The sequence below is a fragment of the Pristiophorus japonicus genome, chromosome 6, assembly GCF_044704955.1.
Source record: "Pristiophorus japonicus isolate sPriJap1 chromosome 6, sPriJap1.hap1, whole genome shotgun sequence".
NCBI lineage: Eukaryota > Metazoa > Chordata > Chondrichthyes > Pristiophoridae > Pristiophorus > Pristiophorus japonicus.
The window spans coordinates 182090555-182112311 of NC_091982.1; the positions used below are offsets into that span (position 1 = coordinate 182090555).

Sequence of the window (21757 nt, forward strand, 5' to 3'; positions counted from 1 at the left end):
TGGTTCTGAACTGGTGTTGCATAGAAGCTGGTTATTACTGGGTGAATCTGCCTTTTCTATAATTTTGGACATTTTTTAAACATGATTTTGAATAAGAACTACTTTGATATTTGTTCATCTATTATGGTGCAAAATTATGTCTCTACGAATGCCGAAGTTTCTTTTATTTCTCACCATAAACATGATCTTTGTGAGTTGCTGGCCATACATGCATGTGCATTAAGTCCATAGGGTTATGGTTTATTATCACCAACAACAAGAAGTTGCATTTATATAGTGCCATTAATGTAGTAAACCATCCCAAGGTGCTTCACAGGAGCGTTGTCAAACAAAATGTAACACCGAACCACATAATGAGATATTAGGATAGACGAGTTTGGTCAAAGAGTTAGGTTTTTAGGAGCGTCTTAAAAGATGAGAGGTAAAAAGGCGGAGATGTTTAGGGAGGGAAATCCAGAATTAACGCCTTGGCAGCTGAAGACACAGCCGCCAATAGTGTGGCGATGGAAATCAGAGATGTGCAGGAGGCCAGGATCGGAGGGGCCCATAAATCTTGGATGGTTCTAGGGCTGGAAGAGGTTGCAGAGATGGGGAGGGGCGAGGCTATGGAGGGATTTATTCACGAGGATGAAAATTTTAAAAATCGAGGAATTGCTGGAGCAGAGGCAACATGTGTGCAGGGGTGATGAGTGGGTGGGACTTGGTGTGAATTAGGATATGGGCAGCAAGAGTTTTGGATCAGCTCAAATTTATAAAGAAAGACTTGCATTTGCATTTATATACCACCTTACATCTCAAAGCACATAACAGCCAATGAAGTACATTTGGAGTGTTGTCACTGTTGTAATGTGGGAAACGCAGCAGCCAATTTGCGCACAGCAAGCTCCCACAGACAACAATGTGATGATGACCAGATAATCTGATTTGTTATGTTAATTGAGGGATGTCCTAGCCAATATTTATCCCTCAATTGTGGCCAGGACACCAGGGATAACTTGCCTGCTCTTCTTCGAAATAGTGCCATGGGATATTTTATGTCCACCTGAGAGAGCAGACGGGGCCTCGGTTTAATGTCCCATCCGAAAGACAACACCTCCGACAGTGCAGCACTCCCTCAGCACTGCACTGGAGTGTTAGCCTAGATTTATGTGCTCAAGTCCCTGAAGTGGGACTTGAACCCACAACCTTCTGACTCAGAGGCAAGTGTGATATCCAGGGTGCAAGTTGGGAGGCCAGCTAGGACAGCATTGAAATAGTCAAGTCTGGAAGTAACAAAAGCATGGATGAGGGTTTCAGCAGCAACTGGGTTGTCGGGGGCCAAGACGGGCGATAATACGGAGGTGGAAGTAGGCAGTCTTTGTGATGGAAAGAGTATGGGTTTGGAAGCTCAGATCAGGATCATAGGATGCCACGGTTGCGGACAGTCCGATTCAGCCTGACACAGTAGCCAGGAAGGGGGATGGAATTGATGACGTGGCTGAAGACAATGACTATGGTCTTCCCGATATTTAAGTAGAGGAAATTTTGGCTCATTCGCAACTGGAAGACAGACATGCAGTCTGACAACACAGAAGCATTGGTGGGGTTGAGAGGGGTGGTGGTCAGGTGGTGTAAGTATACATATGGAACCTAATGTATCTTCGAATAATGTCACCGACGGGCAGGATGTAGTTGAGAAATTGGAAGGCCAAGGATAGATCCTTGGGGTACTCCCGAGGTAACAATGTAAGGGCGGGAAGAGAAGCCATATGCACCATAATACAGATGAAAGCAGTTATTACCCACAAGTGTAAGCTTGACATCTTCACCTGTCTTCATTGTGCTGTCCACAATCTAATTCATGCATGTACTACAGCCAATCCCTCTCGTACATTGCTCCTTTGTGCAATCTTCCTTGTCCTGAGGAGTGACCATAGACTAAAGCACATGGAATACTTTTTCATGATGGCCCTGTGTCTACAAGGAAGTAGCTTGACACTTCTCTAAATTTGTTTCAATTAAGTGTCCACAACCAGCAGAGGGAGATTATCATCTCATCAATCCCAAATCGTGAAGGCAAAGAGAAACCATAGACATTTAGTGCTTTGATAGTTTGGGGTGATGGGAGAGCGATGTGCAGTGTTAAGCTGCAAGAAAAGCAGACATGAATTTAAGCTTAGACAAGAGAAGTTGAAGGATATCTTCAGAAGTGTGTGGTAAAGATGTAGAATAACATACCCAAGGAGGCAGAGGATGTTAGAAATTTTAAGAGCGACGAACAATATAATTTTCAGCAGATAAGGTTATTTCGATATATCAGAAGTAAATTGGAGTAACAAGTCAGTGACATTGAGAATCGGCCCAGTGGATTGGGTTCACTGTTTCCAATCCCATATAGTCCTTTGCTCCTACGGTAATCGGGATATATTTGGACATAGTTATTTCTAGCGTTATATGATGGGTAATCATGGTCTTCTGGAGCTTCCATGACTGCTTCAGGGAATAAGGGACCAATTTCCTGGAATTTTTCCAAAACTTAGCAACAAGTTAGACATAGAAATGGGAGTAGGTCATTCAGTCCCTTGAGCCTGTTCTGCCATTCAATTAGATCATGGCTGTTCTCCACCTCAACTCCATTTACCTGCCTTAGTTCCAGATCCCTTGATACCCTTACCTAACAAAAATCTGTCAATCTCGGTCTTATTGGCCCAGCATCCACAGATGTTTGGGAAACATTTTTCCAGATTTCCAATACCCTTTGTGTGAAAAAGTAGTTCCTCATTTCACTCCTAAATGGCCTAGCTCTAATTTTAAGATGCTATCCTCTTGTTTTGGATTCCCCCAACAAAGAAAGTCGTTTCTCTGTGTCTACCCTATCGAACATTTTAAACACCTTGATTATGTGATCCCCTCAACTATTTAAATTCTTTTTGCTTGATAAAAGAAGGCTGAGGGGTGACCTAATTGACGTCTTTAAAATTATTAAAGGTTTTGATAGAGTAGATACAGAGAGAATGTTTCCATTTGTGGGGAAGAGTATAACTGGAGGCCATCAATATAAGATAGTCACCAAGAAATCAAATAGAGAATTCAGAAGAAACTTATTTTCCCAGAGAGTGGTGAGAATATGGAACTTACTGCCACAGGGAGTAGTTGAGGCAAATAGTCTCAAGGGAAGGCTAGATAAGTATATGAGGGAGAAAGGAATAGAGGGTTATGCTGATTGAGTTAAATGAGGAAAGATGGGAGGAGGCTTGAGTGGAGCATAAACACCGGCATGGACTGGTTGGCCGAATGGCTTGTTTCTGTATTGTATATCCTTTGTAATCCTATTAATACAAGTAAAGTTTATTTAACTTGTCTTCATAATTTAATCCTGGTATCATTCTGGTGAATGTGCACTGTATATCTTTGTGTGAGGCAACAATTTTAAAAATGAGCTTGAAAAATACTGAGACCAGGTAATTCAAGCACTTGAAGGTTGTTTTCTTATCAGAAGGTCAAAAGTTCAAATCACAGGCTTGCCTGTCACTTCAACTTGCCAGTGCCTTTTGGTTAGATTGTGTCAGTATTGAGCACTATTTAGAGATTTGATGCAAGCAAAAAGTGATGTTGATACAAATCTATTCGTATGTGCATACTAACTGACTTTGTGAACTATGGTTTACAGAACCATAGCTGTTAATCTTTATGAATTTTCACAATAGACTTGGGGAATTCCAGAGCCCAGGCTGAATGTGCTAAATTAGCATATTTAATCACAATATTTATCTACTTTGGCATCTAACTCAAACTTAGCAAAATTGAATTATATGGGATGATTAGCACTAATTCAGTTTGTTGCGATACAGTTTGATCAAATATTAGAATCATTGGGCCCAAGTTTCGGGCCGCGCCTAGAACGGCGCAGCCCCGACCTGGACGCCCGTTTTTTGCGCCACAAAGTGCACCTAAAAAAAACTTACAGATTCTCCGGCTCCCTGCTGGTCCTCTGGAGTTGGGCGCGGCACAGCACGAGTTGTAGGGGGCGGAGCCAGGTCCCTGCGCTGAAAACAGCGGCGGAACCTCTGCACATGTGCACTACAGTGGGCGCGCATGTGCAGTAGCTCCAGGCGCCCAAAACTGTGTGGGAGGGGCCCGAAGCACGCAGCCCCTAGCCCTGGCCGAATGGCCTCACTGGGGCTGCGTGCATAAGGCTGCCTCCCACGGCCAGCTCCTGCTTCCTCCTAACCCGACTCGACTCCCGCTTCCCCCGCCCCTGGACCGGACCCGACACTGACCCGACTCCTGCTTCCCCCGCCCCCGGACCCGACCCGTGCTCCCCCACCAGACCTGACCTCCCCCCCCCCCCCCCCCCCCGACCCGAACCGAACTGACCCAACCTGACCTCCCTCCCCCCACCCCCAACACGAACCGACCCGACCCGACCTCCCTCTGCCCCCCCCCCCCCCTCCGAACCGAACCGAACCGACCCGCGCTCCCTCCCACCCGAGCCAACCCGACCGACCTCCTCCTCCCCCCCCCCCCGCCCCGACCCGACCTCCCTCCGCCCCCCCGACCCGACCCCGACCCGCGCTCCCCCCGACCCGACCCGCGCTCCCGACCCGACCCAACGCCACCTACCTGTAAATCTGGTGCTGGGGATGGGCCCTGCCCGAAATCTTGGGCCTGGCCAGGCCCGGCCCGTTCAGCCTCCCTCCCCCTTCTCCTTTCCCCCCCCTTCTCCTTTCCCCCCCCTTCTCCTTTCCCCTCCCCTTCTCCTTTCCCCTCCCCTTCTCCTTTTTCCCCCATCTCCTTTCCCCCCCTTCTTTCCTTCCGCCCCTCTCCTTCCCTTCCCCCCCTTCTCCCCCCCTTTCCCCTTCTCCTCTCCCCACCTTTCCCCTTCTCCTATCCCCCCTTTCCCCTTCTCCTATCCCCCCTTTCCCCTTCTCCTATCCCCCTTTCCCCTTCTCCTATCCCCCCCTTCCCCTTCTCCTCCTCTTCCCCTTCTCCCCCCTTCCCCGTCTCCTGCCCCTCTTCCCCTTCTCCTCCCCCCTTCCCCTTGTCTCCCCCTTCTCCCCCATCCCTCCCCCCCCCATCTGCCTCCCTCCCTCCCCTCCCCCTGCCCCCCATCTCTCCCTCTACCCCCCTCCTCCCCCTCCCCTCGCTGTCAGAAACACAGACACTGACAGACAGAGAGTGAGAGACACACACAGACAGACAGACAGACAGACAGACAGAGAGATAGAGACGCTGACAGAGACACACTGGGGGGGCATCCCAGCACGCTGTTGGAGGGCTCCCGGTGCTGCAGTCGGTAAGTAGAAAATGTTTTATTTATTAATTTTTTTAAAATTATTTTAGTAATTTTTTTTGATTGATTTATTGGTTGATTTATTGATGTTTTTATCATTTATTATTGATGATGGCTCTTTATTTGTAAAACTGAAGTGTTTAATGTTTGTAAACTTCCCTTTAAACCCCCCCCCCCCCCCCCAATTCCCTACACCTGATTTGTAACCTACGCCTGATTTTCTAAAGTGTAGACAAGGTTTTTTCGAGTGTACTAAAATCTTCACTTACTCCATTCTAAGTTAGTTTGGAGTAAGTTTTCACTGCCGAAACTTTGAAAACAGGCGTAAGTGGCCGGACACGCCCCCTTTTGAAAAGAAAATTCTGTTCCAAAGTGAAACTGTTCTAACTGACTAGAACTGGAGCAAACTAAATGCCGAGAATTTGAATTTCTAAGATACTCCGTTCTACACCATAGAACCAGGAGCAACTGAGGCCGAAACTTGGGCCCATAGAATGGTTATAGCACGGAAGAAGGCCATTCGACCTATTGAGCCCGTGCCGGCTCTCTGCAAGAGCACTTCAGTTAGTCTCACTCCCCCGCCCTTTCCCCGTAGCCCTGATTTTTTTTTTCTTTCGGATACTTATCCAACTCCCCTTTGAAAGCCACAATTGAGTCTGCCTCCACCACCCTTTCAGGCAGTGCATTCCAGATCCTAACCACTCACTGCGTAAAAGTTTTTTCTTATTTCGCCTTTGGTTCTGTCATGTATGTAACCAGCATACTAATGTAACCCTTATACAATTGTAACCCTCATGTAACCACTACATACTTACTAGAAATGCACACCTTGACCACAGGGGGTGTACTTGTGGGAGACACTACTTACCTGGAGATTCAGGTATATAAGGGGAGGTCCCTCGCAGGGCCAGCACTCCTTGGTCCAGGTAATAAAGGTGAAGGTCACAGAGTGACTGTGTCTGCAGTATGTGCCTTGTGTGATTATGTTTAAGAGTTAAGGACACAACAGGTTCTTTTGCCAATCACCTTAAATCTGTGTCCTCTGGCTCTTGACCCTTCTGCCAATGGGAACAGTTTCCCTCTATCTGCTCTGACTTCATGATTTTGAACATCTCTATCAAATCTCCTCTCAAACTTCTCGGCTCTAAGGAGAACAACCACAACTTCTCCATTCTATCCACGTAACTGAAGTCCCTCATCCCTGGAATCATTCTCTTAAATCTTTTCTGCACCCTCTCTAAGGTCTTCACATCCTTCCCAAAGTGCGGTGCCCAGAATTGGACACAATACTCCAACTGAGGCCGAACCAGTGTTTTATATGAGTTCATCATCATATCCACATTTTTGTACTCTATACCTCTATTCATGAAGCCTAGGATCCTGTCAGCTTTTTTAAGGAGCCGTACACTGAAAAAAACTGAGGGCCAAAATTTCCCCATGAGTTGCACTGTTTTTTTTGGTGTAACTTGATTTTTCTGGTGTATCTTTTTAGTTGCAAATATGGCCATTTAATTTGCACCAGTGTAAGTGAGTTAGTTAGGTTTTTTGTTAGGTCAGTTTTTTTTTCAAAAGGGGGCGTTCCCAGCCACTTACACTATTTATGCCAATTTGGCCAGAAAAAAGTTGTACTAAACTAACTTAGGGCAGCGGATGTGTCCACTATTGTCTGCACAGAAAGACCTTACTTACAGTTAAGGAATCAGCGCAAGTAACTACATTTAAAGCACCACCAAGCACCAAACAAAGCACAAAAAGTAATAAGCAATTAATTAACAAATAAAATAGAAGGAACTCTGCCCCTAAAGCACCAAGACCAAAGTAATAAGCAATCAATAAATAACAGATAGAAAAATAGAAGGAACCTTGCACCTAAAGCACCAAAATCAATCAATAAATAACAAATAAAAAATAGAAGTCCTACCTTAGGGAACACAGCGGGCCGCTGATGAGGGAGCCCATTCAGCCAGGGCTAGGGACGGCATACTTCAGCCTCTCGCACACAGCCTGCAGCGCGCATTTATAGAAATGGCCTGCCAGGAGCTACTGCACATGCGCGCAGACTCTAGCACTGGGACCTGGCTCCGCCCCCAATCCATTGGGTCACGCTGTGCCACGACGAAGGAAAGGCTGGGGAGCAGCCAAAATACGGAGGTCTTTTTTCGGCGTGCTTGGAGGCGGGCAAAAGCAGCGCAGTTCGAGTGAGGGCGCCAGAAAAAGAGGCTAGGGAAATTTGGGCCCAATGAGGGGGGAACATTTATAGTCATCCCGCAACTACAGAGAGGATTCAGGAGAATAATAAGTGGGTGGCCATCAGGCAGGGTGGGAAGAAGCAGGCAGTGCAGGAACCCTCTGAGTGTGGCGCACTCAAACCAGTTTTCAGCGCTGAATACCAACGAGGGTGACAACACCTTGGGGGAGTTCAGTCTAGAGCACATCCACAAGGAGGAATAGCAAAGTGTAGAAATTCAGAAGTCATAGGGGATTCAATAGTCAGAGGGACAGATAGGCATTTCTGCAACCGCCAATGTGAGTCCTGCGTGGTGTGTTGCTTCCCTGGTGTCAGGGTAAAGGTCATCACTGAGAGGGTGCAGAACATTTTGTTCGGGGAGGGGGGGGGAACAGCCAGAAGTCGTGGTCCAGGTGGGAACCAATGACATAGGAAGAAAAGAGTTAAGGTCCTGCAGTCAGAGTTTTAGGAGATAGGGAGAAAGTTAAAAAGCAGGTCCTTAAATGTACTTAATTTCTAGATTACTCTCGGTGCCATGCGCTCGTGAGTATATGAGTAGTAGGATAAAACAGGTTAACATGTGTCTGGAGAAATGGTGCAGGAGGGAGGGCTTCAGATTCCTGGGGCTTTGAGACCAGTTCCAGGGCCGTCGGGACCTGTTCAAGGTAAACAAGTTGCACCTCAGCAGAGTTGGGACCACTGTCCTCATGGGAAGGTTAACTGGCGGGTTTAAACTAATTTGGCAAGGGGCTGGGTACCAGATTGAAACAAGGTTCACAGAGGACTCAGAGAGACAAATAGCACTCGAGTAAAGAAGAGTTCAGAAATAGGCGGGTAAATGCGAAGCAGTCTAAGATGGATTTGGAGTGCATAAATAAAGTCGGTGAGCTGCAGGCACAAGTTGCCACGTGGGACTATAATATACTGGCAATAACAGAGATCTGGCTTAAAGAAGGGGATGATTGGGAACTTAATATTCTTGGCTACCAGATATTCAGGAGAGATAGGGAAGGAAAAAATAGTAGTGGGGGTGGCGTATTGATCCAAGAAACTATTATAGCACTGGAGAAGGATGTGTAGTTGAGCGGCCAAGGACAAAGTCTATTTAGTTAGAATTAAAGAACAATAGAGGAGCAGTTAAGCTGCTGGGTGTATACTATAGGCCACCAGATAGTGGGAAGGAAATAAAGAAGCAAATTTGCATGCAAATTACAGAAAGATGCAAGAACGACAGAGTAGCGATAATGGGGTACTTCAATTGCCCTGATATAGACTGGGTTAGTAACAGTGTAAAGGCAAAGAGGGGAAGGAATTCCTGAAATGTACACAATAGAACTTTCTTCATTGGCATGTTTCCAGCCCAACAAGAAAGGAAGCAGTGCTGGATCCAGTTCTAGGGAATGAAGTGGGGCAAGTGGAGCATATTTCATTGGGAGAGTATTTTGGTAATAGTGATCATAATATCAGATTTGAATAGTTAAGGAAAAGGTCAGGGTACAATCTAACATAAAAAATACTTAACTGGAGGAGGGCTAACTTCAGTGAGTTGCAGAGGGATCTGGCCCAAGTGGATTGGAATCAAAAATTGGTAGGCAGAAGCAGTAATTGAACAGTGGGAGGCGTTCAAAGAGGAGATGGTTTGGGCACAGAGTAGACACATTCCAATGAAGTGGAAAAGAAAAACATTCAAAGCTAGAGCTCCCTGCATGACTAAAGATATAGGCCCTGAATTTGCAGTCAGAGGCTTCCCACGGGGAAATGCTTCCGATCCACAAATAAAATGCCCATGTATCATGTAGCCCGGACGATACAGAGATTTGTAGTCCAGGACCTCTCTGGGTATGTGCGGAAAGAGGCCTCACGTACCGCAGGGGCACAGGCGATTCACAAGCGCCCCTGGGATTATGTGGGCCAGCCCAATAAATGACAGAAGGGAATCACCATTCATGCTTATGGGGATTCCGTATGTACGGAAACCCTATTAGTATGAATGGGAATACACCCAAAAATACAGCTAGACATCAAATACATTTTTTTTTTAAATCACATATTTAAAATTAATTAAAATGGCATTTAATTAAATATTTAAAACAGAAATGTAATTTTTTGAAAAATAATTTACGTGTTTTAAAGGGGCTAAAGATAAACTTACCTTATTTCAAAGGTTTTTAAATGTATAAATTATTGATAAAAATTTTATTTTCCTGCTTTTACCAGGCGTAAGAATTTCATGGGCATTCGCTGGGCAGAAATTGGACAAATAGCCCAAATCTCTGCCCGTGAATGCCCTTTTCCCAGAGATGCGGATGATATGTCAAGAGAATTCTTGACAGATTGCAAGTTTTGGGTTTTAGCGCATGCGCAGCGCATGGCTAAACCCGGAACTTGCCCGGCCCATATGGGCACAAGCGCACCTCCTACATGCCCGTAGGGACCGCAAATTACAGCCCTTGAAATTAAAATGAGACAGAAAAAGGAGGCTTATGACAATTGTACGGTTAATAATACAGTAGAGAACCAAGCTGAATATAGAAAGTACTGATGAGATTAAAAAAGGAATGAGAGGGACAAAAAGAGTATGAGAATAGTTTAGTGCCTAACATAAAGGGATACCCAAAAGTCTTTATAAACACACAAAAAAACTAAAGGGTAGTCAAAGGAAGGGTGAGGCTGATTAGGGACCAAAAAGGAGATAATCTTATGGAGATTGGTACTAAATGACTACTTTTCTTCTGTTTTCACTAGAGAGGATGCTGTCTGTCAATGGAGCAGTAAAGGAGGAGATAGTAGCAATATTGGATGGGATAAAAATAGATAAAGAGAATGTATGTCAAAATAGAAAAATCATCCAGTTTGGATGGGATGCCTCCTCGGTTACTGAGGGAAGTAAGGGTGGAAATTACGGAAGCTCTGGCCACAATCTTTCAATCCTCCTTTGATACGGGGGTGGTGCCAGAGAACTGGAGGATTGTAAATGTTACACACCGGCTTAAAAAGGGAAGAGGGACAAACCCTGCAACTACAATCCAGTCAGCCTAACGTCGGCGGTGGGGAAACTTTTAGAGACAATAATCCAGAACAAAATTAATTGGCATTTGGAAAAGTATGGGCTAATAAATGAACGTCGACATGGATTTGTTAAAGGCAAATCGTGTTTCACTAACTTGATCGAGTTTTTTGATGAACTAAAGGAGACGGTTAATGAGAGTAGTGCAGTTGATGTGTATATGGACTTTCAAAAGGTGTTTGACAAAGTACCACATAATAGACTTGTTAACAAATTTAAAGCTCATGGGATTAAAGGGACTGTGGCAGCGTGGATCCAAAATTTGCTGACAGACAGAAAGCAGAGAGTAGTGTTGAACAGTTATTTTTCAGATGTTCGCCAGGGGTCGTTTTTTATATATATATATATATATATATATATATATATATTAATGACCTGGACTTGGGTATACATGGCATAATTTCAAAGTTTGCAAGATGATACAAAACTTGGAAATGTAGTAAACTCATCATCATCATAGGCAATCCCTCGGAATCGAGGAAGACTTGCTTCCACTCCTAAAGTGAGTTCTTTCGTGGCTGAACAGTCCAATACGAGAGCCACAGACTCTGTCACAGGTACGATAGATAGTCGTTGAGGGAAGAGGTGGGTGGGACTGGTTTGCCACACGCTCTTTCCACTGTCTGCATTGATTTCTGCATGTTCTCGGCGTTGAGACTCGGAAGTGCTCAGCGCCCTCCCGGATACACTTTCTCCACTTTGGGCAATCTTTGGCCAGGGACTCCCAGGTGTCAGTGGGAATGTCTCACTTTATCAGGGAGGCTTTGAGGGTGTCCTTGTAACGTTTCTGCTGCCCGCCTTTGGCTCAGTTGCCGTGAAGGAGCTCCACATAGAGCACTTGCTTTGGGAGTCTCGTGTCTGGCATGCGAACTATGTGGCCTGCCCAGCGGAACTGATCGAGTGTGGTCAGTGCTTCAATACTGGGGATGTTAGCCTGGACGAGGATGCTGATGTTGGTGCGCCTGTCCTCCCAGGGGATTTGTAGGATCTTGCGGAGACATCGTTGGTGATATTTCTCCAGTAACTTGAGGTGTCTATTGTACATTGTCCATGTCTCTGAGCCATACAGGAGGGCAGGTATTACTAGTAAACTATGAGGAGGATAGTAACAGACATCAGGAGGGCATAGACAGATTGGTAAAATGGCAGACACATGGCAGATGAAATTTAACTCAGAGAAGTGTGAAGTGATGCATTTTGGGAGGAAGAATGAGGAGAAGCAATATGAACTAAATGGTACAATTTTAAAGGGGGTGCAGGAACAGAGAGATCTGGTGGTGTATGTCCCCAAATCTTTGGTAGGACAAGTTGAGAAGGCTGTTTTTAAAAAAAACATACGAGATCCTTGGCTTTATTAGTAGAGGAATAGAGTACAAAAGGAAGGAAGTTATGCTAAACCTTTATAAAACACTGGTTATGCCACATTTTAGGAAGGATGTGAAGACCTTGGAGAGGGTGCAGAGGAGAATGGTACCAGTGATGAGGGACTTCAGTTATGTGGAGAAGCTGGAGTTGTTCTCCTTCGAGCAGAGAAGGCTAAGTGGCGATTTGACATAGGTATTCAAAACCATGAATGGTTTAGATAAAGTAAATAAGGAGAAACTGTTTCCAATGCCAGAAAAGTCAGTAACGAGAGGACTCAGATTTAAGATGATTGGCAAAATTTCATTCATTTTCATTTCATAGGCAGTCCCTTGGAATCGAGGAAGAGTTGCTTCCACTCTAAAAATGAGTCCTTAGGTGGCTAAACAGTCCAATACGAGAACCACAGTTCCTGTCACAGGTGGGACAGATAGTCGTTGAGGGAAAGGGTGGTTGGGACAGGTTTGCCGCACGCTCTTTCCGCTGCCTGCGCTTGGTTTCTGCATGCTCTCGGCGATGAGACTCGAGGTGCTCAGCACCCTCCCAGATGCACTTCTTCCACTTAGGGCGGTCTTTGGCCAGAGACTTCCAGGTGTCGATGGGGATGTTGCATTTTATCAAGGAGGCTTTGAGGGTGTCCTTGTAACTTTTCCTCTGCCCACCTTTGGCTCATTTGCCGTGAAGGAGTTCCGAGTAGAGCACTTGCTTTGGGAGTCTTGTGTCAGGCATGCGAACAATGTGGCTTGCCCAACGGAGCTGATCGAGTGTGGTCAGTGCTTCAATGCTGAGGATGTTGGCCTAGTCGAGGACGCTAACATTGATGCGACTGTCCTCTCAGGGGATTTGTAGGATCTTGCGGAGACATCGTTGGTGGTATTTCTCCAGCGATTTGAGGTGTCTACTGTATATGGTCCATGTCTTTGAGCCATACGGGAGGGCGGATACTACTACAGCCCTGAGCTTGGTGGCAGTTTTGAGGGCCTGGTCTTTGAACACTCTTTTCCTCAGGTGGCTGAAGGCTGCACTGGCGCACTGGAGGCGGTGTTGAATCTTGTTGTCAATGTCTGCCCTTGTTGATAAGAGGCTCCCGAGATATGGGAAATGGTCCATGTTGTCCAGGGACGCACCGTGGATCTTGATGACTGGGGGAGGCAGTGTTGTGTGGCGCAGACAGGCTGGTGGAGGACCTTTGTCTTACGGATGTTTAGTGTAAGGCCCATGTCTTGATGTTTAGAGTAAGACAAAAGAACAAGTGGCGGCATACGGAAACACATTTTTTGCACAGCGAGTTGTGATCTGGAATGCACTGCCTGAAAGGGTGGTGAAAGAAAATTCAATAGTAACATTCAAAAGAGAATTGGATAAATACTTGGAAGGAAAAAAAATACAGGGCTATGGGGAAAGAGCAGGGGAGTGGAATTAATTGGATAGTTCTATCAAAGAGCCGGCACAAGCACAATGGGCCAAATAGCCTCCTTCTGTGCTCCATCATTCTATGATTCTATGAAACACAAGTTTTTCTCAAAATGTTTGATTAGATACTTGTCTGATGTCTTTTGCTTATCATTATTGACAATGTTAGAAAAGTTACACATTGCATTTTTATTATCTGAAAAATGTTTTGCTCTCTCTAGATTAGTAGAAGAGTTCATGCTACTGGCAAACATGGCAGTATCCCACGGCATCTACAATTCATTCCCAGAGTTGGCTTTACTACGTCTGCATCCACCACCACAAACAAAGATGCTTGATGACCTTATTGAGTTCTGTGAGCAGTTGGGACTTGAGCTTGACTTCAGTACTGCAGGCACATTACATGTGAGTTTTCAGAAAAATGGAACACAAAACTGTGATGATTTAAGGTAGACCTCTACCCATAATTAAAACCAGATACGTTGACAAATTTTTATTTGCAAGTTTTCAAAGTCAGACGGTGTTCATCAAGCTGTACAAGAGCAGGATTAATATTCCTAGCTATTACTTCAGTACTTAACTGGCCATCAAACCATGTGGTAAGTGCACTTTGAGTTATTGCAGGTGAGTCCTGATTGGCCAGATTTCTGCTGGGAAGGCTGAAGAAACACATTCAGCAGAAACTGAAGTTAGCATTTCTATTAGTTATCATTAAAATAAAAATGTCAAGATTAACATCCCGATTTCTAAAAGTGGAAAACATTGCGGTAATTTGCCAATCAAATTTCAATGCTGTCTCAGATTTGGGGAGGGGTTCTTTCCCACACCAACCTGAAGAGTCAGTCACTGTGGAATCAGAAGTGGGTTAAGGAAAAAGACTGTCAGCTTTATCATTCAGACATCAGAGCACAAAGAATAACAGTCTAACCATTGAAGCCATTAGCAGTCTTTTGAAGAAAACCTTTACCTCCTGTTTTACCAAGAGTAAATTCCTATTTGTCTGGTGGTGGTTCTTTTGCATCTTGAGTTGTCATGTGAAGGGTTGATTTTGACTGCACACAAAAGTGAATGAGAACAAGAGTATACTGATGAATAAAAGGTAAATTTAATCAGAAAATACAGAATTTCTGTATATTTAACATAAGCAATTTGGTTTTCTTGTGCTGTTAAAAATACTTTGTTCCTACTAATTGTCTTTGGTAGTTTTCTCTGAAGTCACAGTTATTAAGGACTAAATCATTCCTGAATTTGCTTCAGGTTTGGAGGCCTCATTCACGCAGGCATCTCCAAAACAAATTCAGATTTTTTTTTACTTTTACAATTGATTCAAACTTCAATTTTAGGAAGGACAACCAAAAGGGGAATGCTTTTTTAAAATCTTTTCTTCTTGGCCCCCGAAATGTTTTTCTTTGAAATCAGAACCACAGAAGATTGCATTTGTGGTGTGCAATGCAGATCAGAAACAGTCAGTTCTTATAGCTAAACGGCTGGTTCTGAAGATCCATTAAATCTGTGATCTTTAGTATCACTGTGAAGTATATTGCTAGCCAGAAAAAATGGAAAAAGAAATTTGCAACAAACCAAAACAGAGAGATTACAAATGACACACTAAAGAATAAACTAGATGCTGGAAACTACACATTGCAGAGAAAGATACTTTTGTCTGAGGATGAACCACTCTGTTCGTAACCTTGGTGTCATATTTGACCCAGAAATGAGCTTTCGACCACATATCCGCAGCAGAGCTAAGACCGCCTATTTCCACCTCCGTAACATCACCTGTCTCCGCCCTTGCCTCAGCTCATCCGCTGCTGAAGCCCTCATCCATAAGAACATAAGAACATAAGAAATAGGAGCAGGAGTCGTCAACCTGGCCCCTCGAGCCTGCTCCGCCATTTAATAAGATCATGGCTGATCTGATCATGGACTCAGCTCCACTTCCCTGCCCGCTCTGCATAACCCTTTATTTCCTTATCGCTCAAAAATCTGTCTATCTCCGCCTTAAATATATTCAATGACCCAGCCTAAACAGCTCTCTGGGGCAGAGAATTCCATCGATTTACAACCCTCTGAGAGAAGAAATTCCTCCTCATCTCAGTTTTAAATGGGCGGCCCTTTATTCTGAGACTATGTCCTCTAGTTTTAGTTTCCCCTAGGAGTGGAAAATATCTTCTCTACATCCACCTTGTCGACCCCCTCATTATCTTATATGTTTCGATAAGATCACCTCTCATTCTTATGAACTCCAATGTGAAGAGGCCCAACCTACTCAACCTATCTTCATAAGTCAAACCCCTCATCTCCGGAATCAACCTAGTGAATCTTCTCTGAATAGGCTCCAATGCAAGTATATCCTTCATTAAATACAGAGACCAAAACTGTATGCAGTACTCTAGATGTGGCCTCACCAATACCCTGTACAGTTGTAGCAGTACTTCTCTGCTTTTATACTCTATCCTCCTTGCAATAAAGGCCAACATTCCATTTGTCTTTACCTGCATACTAACTTTTTGTGTTTCATGCAGAAGGAACCCCAGATCCCTCTGTACTGCAGCACTTGGCAATTTTTCTCCATTTAAATTATAATTTGCTTTTCTATTTTTTCTGCCAAAGTGGATAACCTCACATTTTCCCATATTATACTCCATCTACCAAATTTTTGGCCACTCACTTATATCCTTTTGCAGATTTGTTGTATCCTCCTCACAATTTGCTTTCCCACCCATCTTTGTATCATTAGCAAACTTGGCTACATTACACTCAGTACCTTCATCAAAGTCATTAATATAAATTGTAAATAGTTGAGTACTCAGCACCGATCTCTGCGGCACCCCACTAGTCACTATTTGCCAACTGGAAAATTACCCATTTATCCCGGCTCTGTTTTCTGTTAGTTAGCCAATCCTCTATCCATGCTAATATATTACCCACAAACCTGTGAACTTATATCTTGTGCAGTAACCTTTTATGTGGCACCTTATCGAATGCTTTCTGGAAATCCAAATACACCACATCCACTGGTTCCCCCTTATCCACCCTGCTCGTTACATCCTCAAAGAACTCCAGCAAATTTGTCAAACATGATTTCCCTTTCATGCTTGATTGAATTATGCTTTTCCAAATGTCCCGCTGCTGCTTCCTTAATAATGGTCTATAGTTTCCTGCTTATTGTCTGCCTCCTTTTTTAAATAGGGACGTTACATTTGCGGTTTTCCAATCACTGGGACCGCCCCAGAATCTAGTGAATTTTGGTAGCTTATAACCAATGCATCCACTGTCTCTGCAGCCACTTCTTTTAAGTCCCTAGGATGTAAGCCATCTGGTCTAGGGGATTTGTCCACCTTTAGTCCCATTATTTTACCGAGTACTACTTCATTAGTGATAGTGATTGTATTCTTCCCTCCCTATAGCCCCTTGATTATCCACTATTAGGATGTTTTTCGTGTCTTCTACCATGAAGACCGACACAAAATATTTGTCCATCAAAGTCTCTGTCAATTCCCTGTTCTCCATTATTAATTCCCCAGTCTCTTCCTCTAGGGGACCAACATTTACTTTAGCCACTCTTTTCCTTTTATGTACCTGTAGAAACTCTTACTATCTGTTTTTATATTTTGTGCGAGTTTAATTTCATAATATGTCTTCCCTCCCTTTTTTTTTAGTCATTCTTTGCTGGATTTTACAAGTTTCCCAATCCTTTGGCCTTGCACTAGTCTTGGCCACATTGTTTTCATTTTGATACCATCCCTTATTTCCTTAGTTAGCCACGGATGGTTATTCCTTCTCTTACAGTCTTTCCTTCTCATTGGGATATATTTTTGTTGAGAGTTATGAAATAACTCCTTAAATGTCTGCCACTGTTCATCAACCGTCCCATACTTTGATGTCTTTTCCCAGTCCACTTTTAGCTAAGTCTGCCCTCATACCTTTTGTAGTCTCCTTTATTTAAGCTTAGGACACTGGTTTGAGAACCAACTTTCTCACCTTCCAACTGAATTTGAAATTTAACCATGTTACGGTCACTCATTCTTAGAGGATCCTTTACTACGAGATCATTTATGCCTTTGTTACCGCACATCTTGACTATTCCAACATACTCCTGGCTGGCCTCCCACATTCTACAATACGTAAACTAGAGGTGATCCAAAACTCGTCTGTCTGTGTCCTAACTCATACCAAGTCCTGCTCACACATCACCCATGTGCTCGATGACCGACATAAGCAACGCCGCGATTTCAAAATTCTCGTCCTTGTTTTCAAATCCCTCCGTGGCCTCGCCCCTCCCTATTTCTGTCATCTCCTCCAGCTCAACAACCACCTGAGATGTCTGCGCTCCCCTAATTCTGCCCTCTTGAGCATCCCTGATTATAATCGCTCAACCATTGGTGGCCATGCCTTCTGTTGCCGAGGCTCTAAGCTCTAGAATTCTCTGCCTAAACCTCTCCGCCTCTCTACCTCTCTTTTCTCTTTCAAGACGCTCCTTAAAACCTACCTCTTTGACCAAGCGTTTGGTCACTTGCCCTAATTTTTCCTTAGTGGCTCGGTGTCATATTTTTTATCTCATAATACTCCTGTGAAGCACCTTGGGATGTTTCACTGTGTTAAAGGCGCTATATAAATACAAGCTGCTGTTCTAATAACTGGGAACGGTAGCATAGTGGTAACTGGACTAGCTATCCAGAGGCCTGGACGAATGATCCAGAGACATCAGTTCAATTTCCACCATGGCAGCTGGCAAAATTAAATTTAGTTCATTAAATAAATCGAAAATACAGTGGTATTTAGTCAGGAGGGAGTGGCCTTGGGAGTCCTCAACATTGTCTCCGGACCCCATGAAGTCTTATGGCTTCAAGTCAAGCATGGGCAAGGAAACCTCCTCCCGATTACCAACTATTGCCCTCCCTCATCTGATGAATCAGTACTCCTCCATGTTGAACACCACTTGGAAGAAGCACTGAGAGTAGTAAGGGCACAGAATGTACTCTGGGTGGGGGACTTCAATGTTCATCATCAGAACTGGCTCGGTAGCACCACTACTGACCGAGCTGGCCGAGTCCTGAAGGACATAGCTGCCAGACTGGGTCTGCAGCAGGTGGTGAGAGAATCAACACGAGGGAAAAAACCTACTTGACCTCATCCTCAACAATCTACCTGCCGCAGATGCATCTGTCCAAGACAGCATTGGTAGCAGCGACCACCACACAGTCATTGTGGAGACAAAGTCCCATCTTCACACGGAGGACATGCTTGAACCGCTGCAATCCGTGTGATGAAGGTACTGCCACAGTGCTGTTATGGAGGGAGTTCCAGGACTTTGACCCAACGACAATGAAGGAAAGGCAAACTATTTCCAAGGCAGGATCGTGTGTGACATGGAGGGGGACTTTGGAGGTGGTGATGTTCCATGCGCCTGCTGCCCTTTTCCTTCTTGTTGGTTGAGGTCGCGGACTTGGGAAGTGCTGTCAAAGAAGCCTTGGCAAGTTGCTGCAGTGTATCTTGTAGATGGTGCACAGTGCAGTCATGATGCGCTGGCAGTTGTGTGGCGCGAATGTTACTTGCCACTTTTCAGCCCATGCCTGAATGTTATGCAGGACTTGCTGCTTGCGGGCATGGACTGCACCCTTATCTGAGGGGATGCGAATGAAATTGAACACTGCAATCAAAAGCAAATTTCCCCACTTATCTTATGAATATCCCCACTCCTGATCAAGGTCTTTGATGAAGCAGCTGAAGGTGGTTGGGCCTAGGACAGTACCCTGAGGAACCCCTGCAGCAACGTCCTAGGGCTGAGATGATTAGCCACCAACAACCACAACCATCTTCCATTGTGCTAGGTAGAACATCAGCCAACAGAGAGTTTCCCCTGATTTCGATTGACTTCAATTTTACTAGGGCTCCTTGGTGCCACACTCGGTCAAATGCTGCCTTCATGTCAAGGGCAGTCACTCACGCCTCACCTCTAGAATTCAGCTCTTTCGTCCATGCCTGGACCAAGGCTGTAATGAGGTCTGGAGTCAAATGGTCCTGGCGGAACCCAAACTGGACAACGTTGAGAATATTATTGGTGAGTAAGTGCCGCTTGATAGCTGTCAACGACCCCTTCCATCACTTTGCTGATGATTGAGAGTAGGCTGCTGGGGCGGTAATTTGCCGGATTGGATTTGTCCTGTTTTTGTGGACACGACATATCTGGGCAATTTACCACTTTGTTGAGTAGATGGCAGTGTTGTAGCGGTGCGGGAATAGCTTGGCTAGAGGTGTGGCTCGTTCTGGAACACAAGTATCCAGTATGCTCAGCCATTTGTTGATTTCATGTGGAGTGAATCGAATTGGCTGAAGACTGCCTTTTGTAATGGTGAAGACTGCAGGAAGAGGCTGAGATGGATCATCCACTCGGCACTTCTGGTTGAAGATGGTTGCAAACGCTTTAGCCTTGTCTTTTGCACTCGAGTGCTGGGCTCCGCCATCATTGAGGATGGGGTTGTTCTATAGCATGCTGCTTCTGCTGTTTAGCATGCATGTATTCCTGTGTTGTAGCTTTACCAGTTTGGCACCTCATTTTTAGGGACGTCTGGTACTCCTCCTTGCATGCTCTTTTACACTCAAGGAACCAGGGTTGGTCCACTGGCTTGATGGTAATGGCAGAGTGAGAGATATGCCAGGCCATGAGGTTACAGATTGTGGTGGAATACAATTCTGCTGCTGCTGATGGCCCACAGCGCCTCATGGATGTCCAATTTTGAGCTGCTAGCTTTGTTTTGAATCTATCCCATTTAGCACGGTGGTAGTGTTGCAGAACACGATGGAGGGTATCCTCAGTGGAAGTTGGGACTTCGTCTCCACAAGGACTGTGCGGTTACTCCTACCAATACTGTCATGGACAGATGCATTTGCGACAGGTTGATTGGTGAGAATGAAGTAAAGGAGATTTTTCCCTCATTTTGGTTCTCACCACCTGCCGCAAGCCCAGCCTGGCAGCTGTGACCTTCTGGGCTCAGTCAGTAGATGTACTACCAAGACACTCTTGGTGATGGACATTGAAGTCCCCCACACAGAGTACATTTTGTGCCCTTGCTGCCCTCGGTGCTTCTTCCAAGTAGTGTTCAACATGGAGGTGTACTGATTCATCAGCTGAGTGAAGGTGGTCGGTGGTAATCAGCAGAGGTTTCATAGAAAAATAGGTGCAGGAGTAGGCCATTCGGCCCTTCAAGCCTGCACCGCCATTCAATAAGATCATGGCTGATCAATCCTTCAGTACCCCTTTCCTGCTTTCTCTCCATACCCCTTGAACCCCTTCCCCTTCATCTAACTCCCTCTTGAATATATCCAGTGAACTGGCATCAACAACTCTCTGCTGCAGGGAATTCCACAGGTTAACAACTCTCTGAGTGAAGAATTTTCTCCTCATCTCAGTCCTAAGACTATGTCCCCTGGTTCTGGACTTCCCCAACATCGGGAACATTCTTCCCGCATCTAACCTCTCCAGTCCTGTCAGATTGTTATATGTTTCTATGAGATCCCCTCTCATCCTTCTAAACTCCAGTGAATAAAGGCCCAGTTGATCTAGTCTCTCCTCATATGACAGCCCAACCATCCCTGGAATCAGTCTGGTGAACCTTCGCTGCACTCCCTCAATAGCAAGAAAGTCCTTCCTCAGACTAGGAGACCAAAACTGAACACATTATAAGAACATAAGAATTAGGAACAGGAATAGGCCATCTAGCCCCTCGAGCCTGCTCTGCCATTCAAAAAGATCATGGCTGATCTGGCCGTGGACTCAGCTCCACTTACCCGTCCGCTCCCCATAACCCTCAATTCCCTTATTGGTTAAAAATCTAGCTATCTGTGATTTGAATACATTCAATGAGCTAGCCTCAACTGCTTCCTTGGGCAGAGAATTCCACAGATTCACAGCCCTCTGGGAGAAGAAATTCCTTCTCAACTCGGTTTTAAATTGGCTCCCCCGTATTTTGAGGCTGTGCCCCCTAGTTCTAGTCTCCCCAACCAGTGGAAACAACCTCTCTGCCTCTATCTTGTCTATCCCTTTCATTATTTTAAATGTTTGTATAAGATCACCCCTCATCCTTCTGAACTCCAACAAGTAAGACCCAGTCTACTCAATCTATCATCATAAGGTAACCCCCTCATCTCCGGAATCAGCCTAGTGAATCGTCTCTGTACCCCCTCGAAGGCTAGTATATCCTTCCTTAAGTAAGGTGACCAAAACTGCACGCAGTACTCCAGGTGCAGCCTCACCAATATCCTGTACAGTTTCAGCAGGACCTCCCTGCTTTTGTACTCCATCCCTCTTGCAATGAAGGCCAACATTCCATTCGCCTTCCTGATTACCTGCTGCACCTGCAAACTAACTTTTTGGGATTCATGCACAAGGACCCCCAGGTCCCTCTGCACCGCA

General features: G+C 45.0%; 1 protein-coding gene across 3 annotated transcripts in view; it reads left to right on the plus strand.

The window, feature by feature from the left end:
* dis3l2 (DIS3 like 3'-5' exoribonuclease 2) overlaps window positions 1–21757 on the plus strand; it is a 437600-nt gene that overhangs the window by 379742 nt on the left and 36101 nt on the right. For all 3 annotated transcript variants that reach the window (XM_070883462.1, XM_070883465.1, XM_070883463.1), the window contains exon 15: window positions 13563–13746. In XM_070883462.1, the coding sequence (XP_070739563.1) occupies window positions 13563–13746 (184 nt within the window). The remainder of the gene's footprint in view (window positions 1–13562; window positions 13747–21757) is intronic.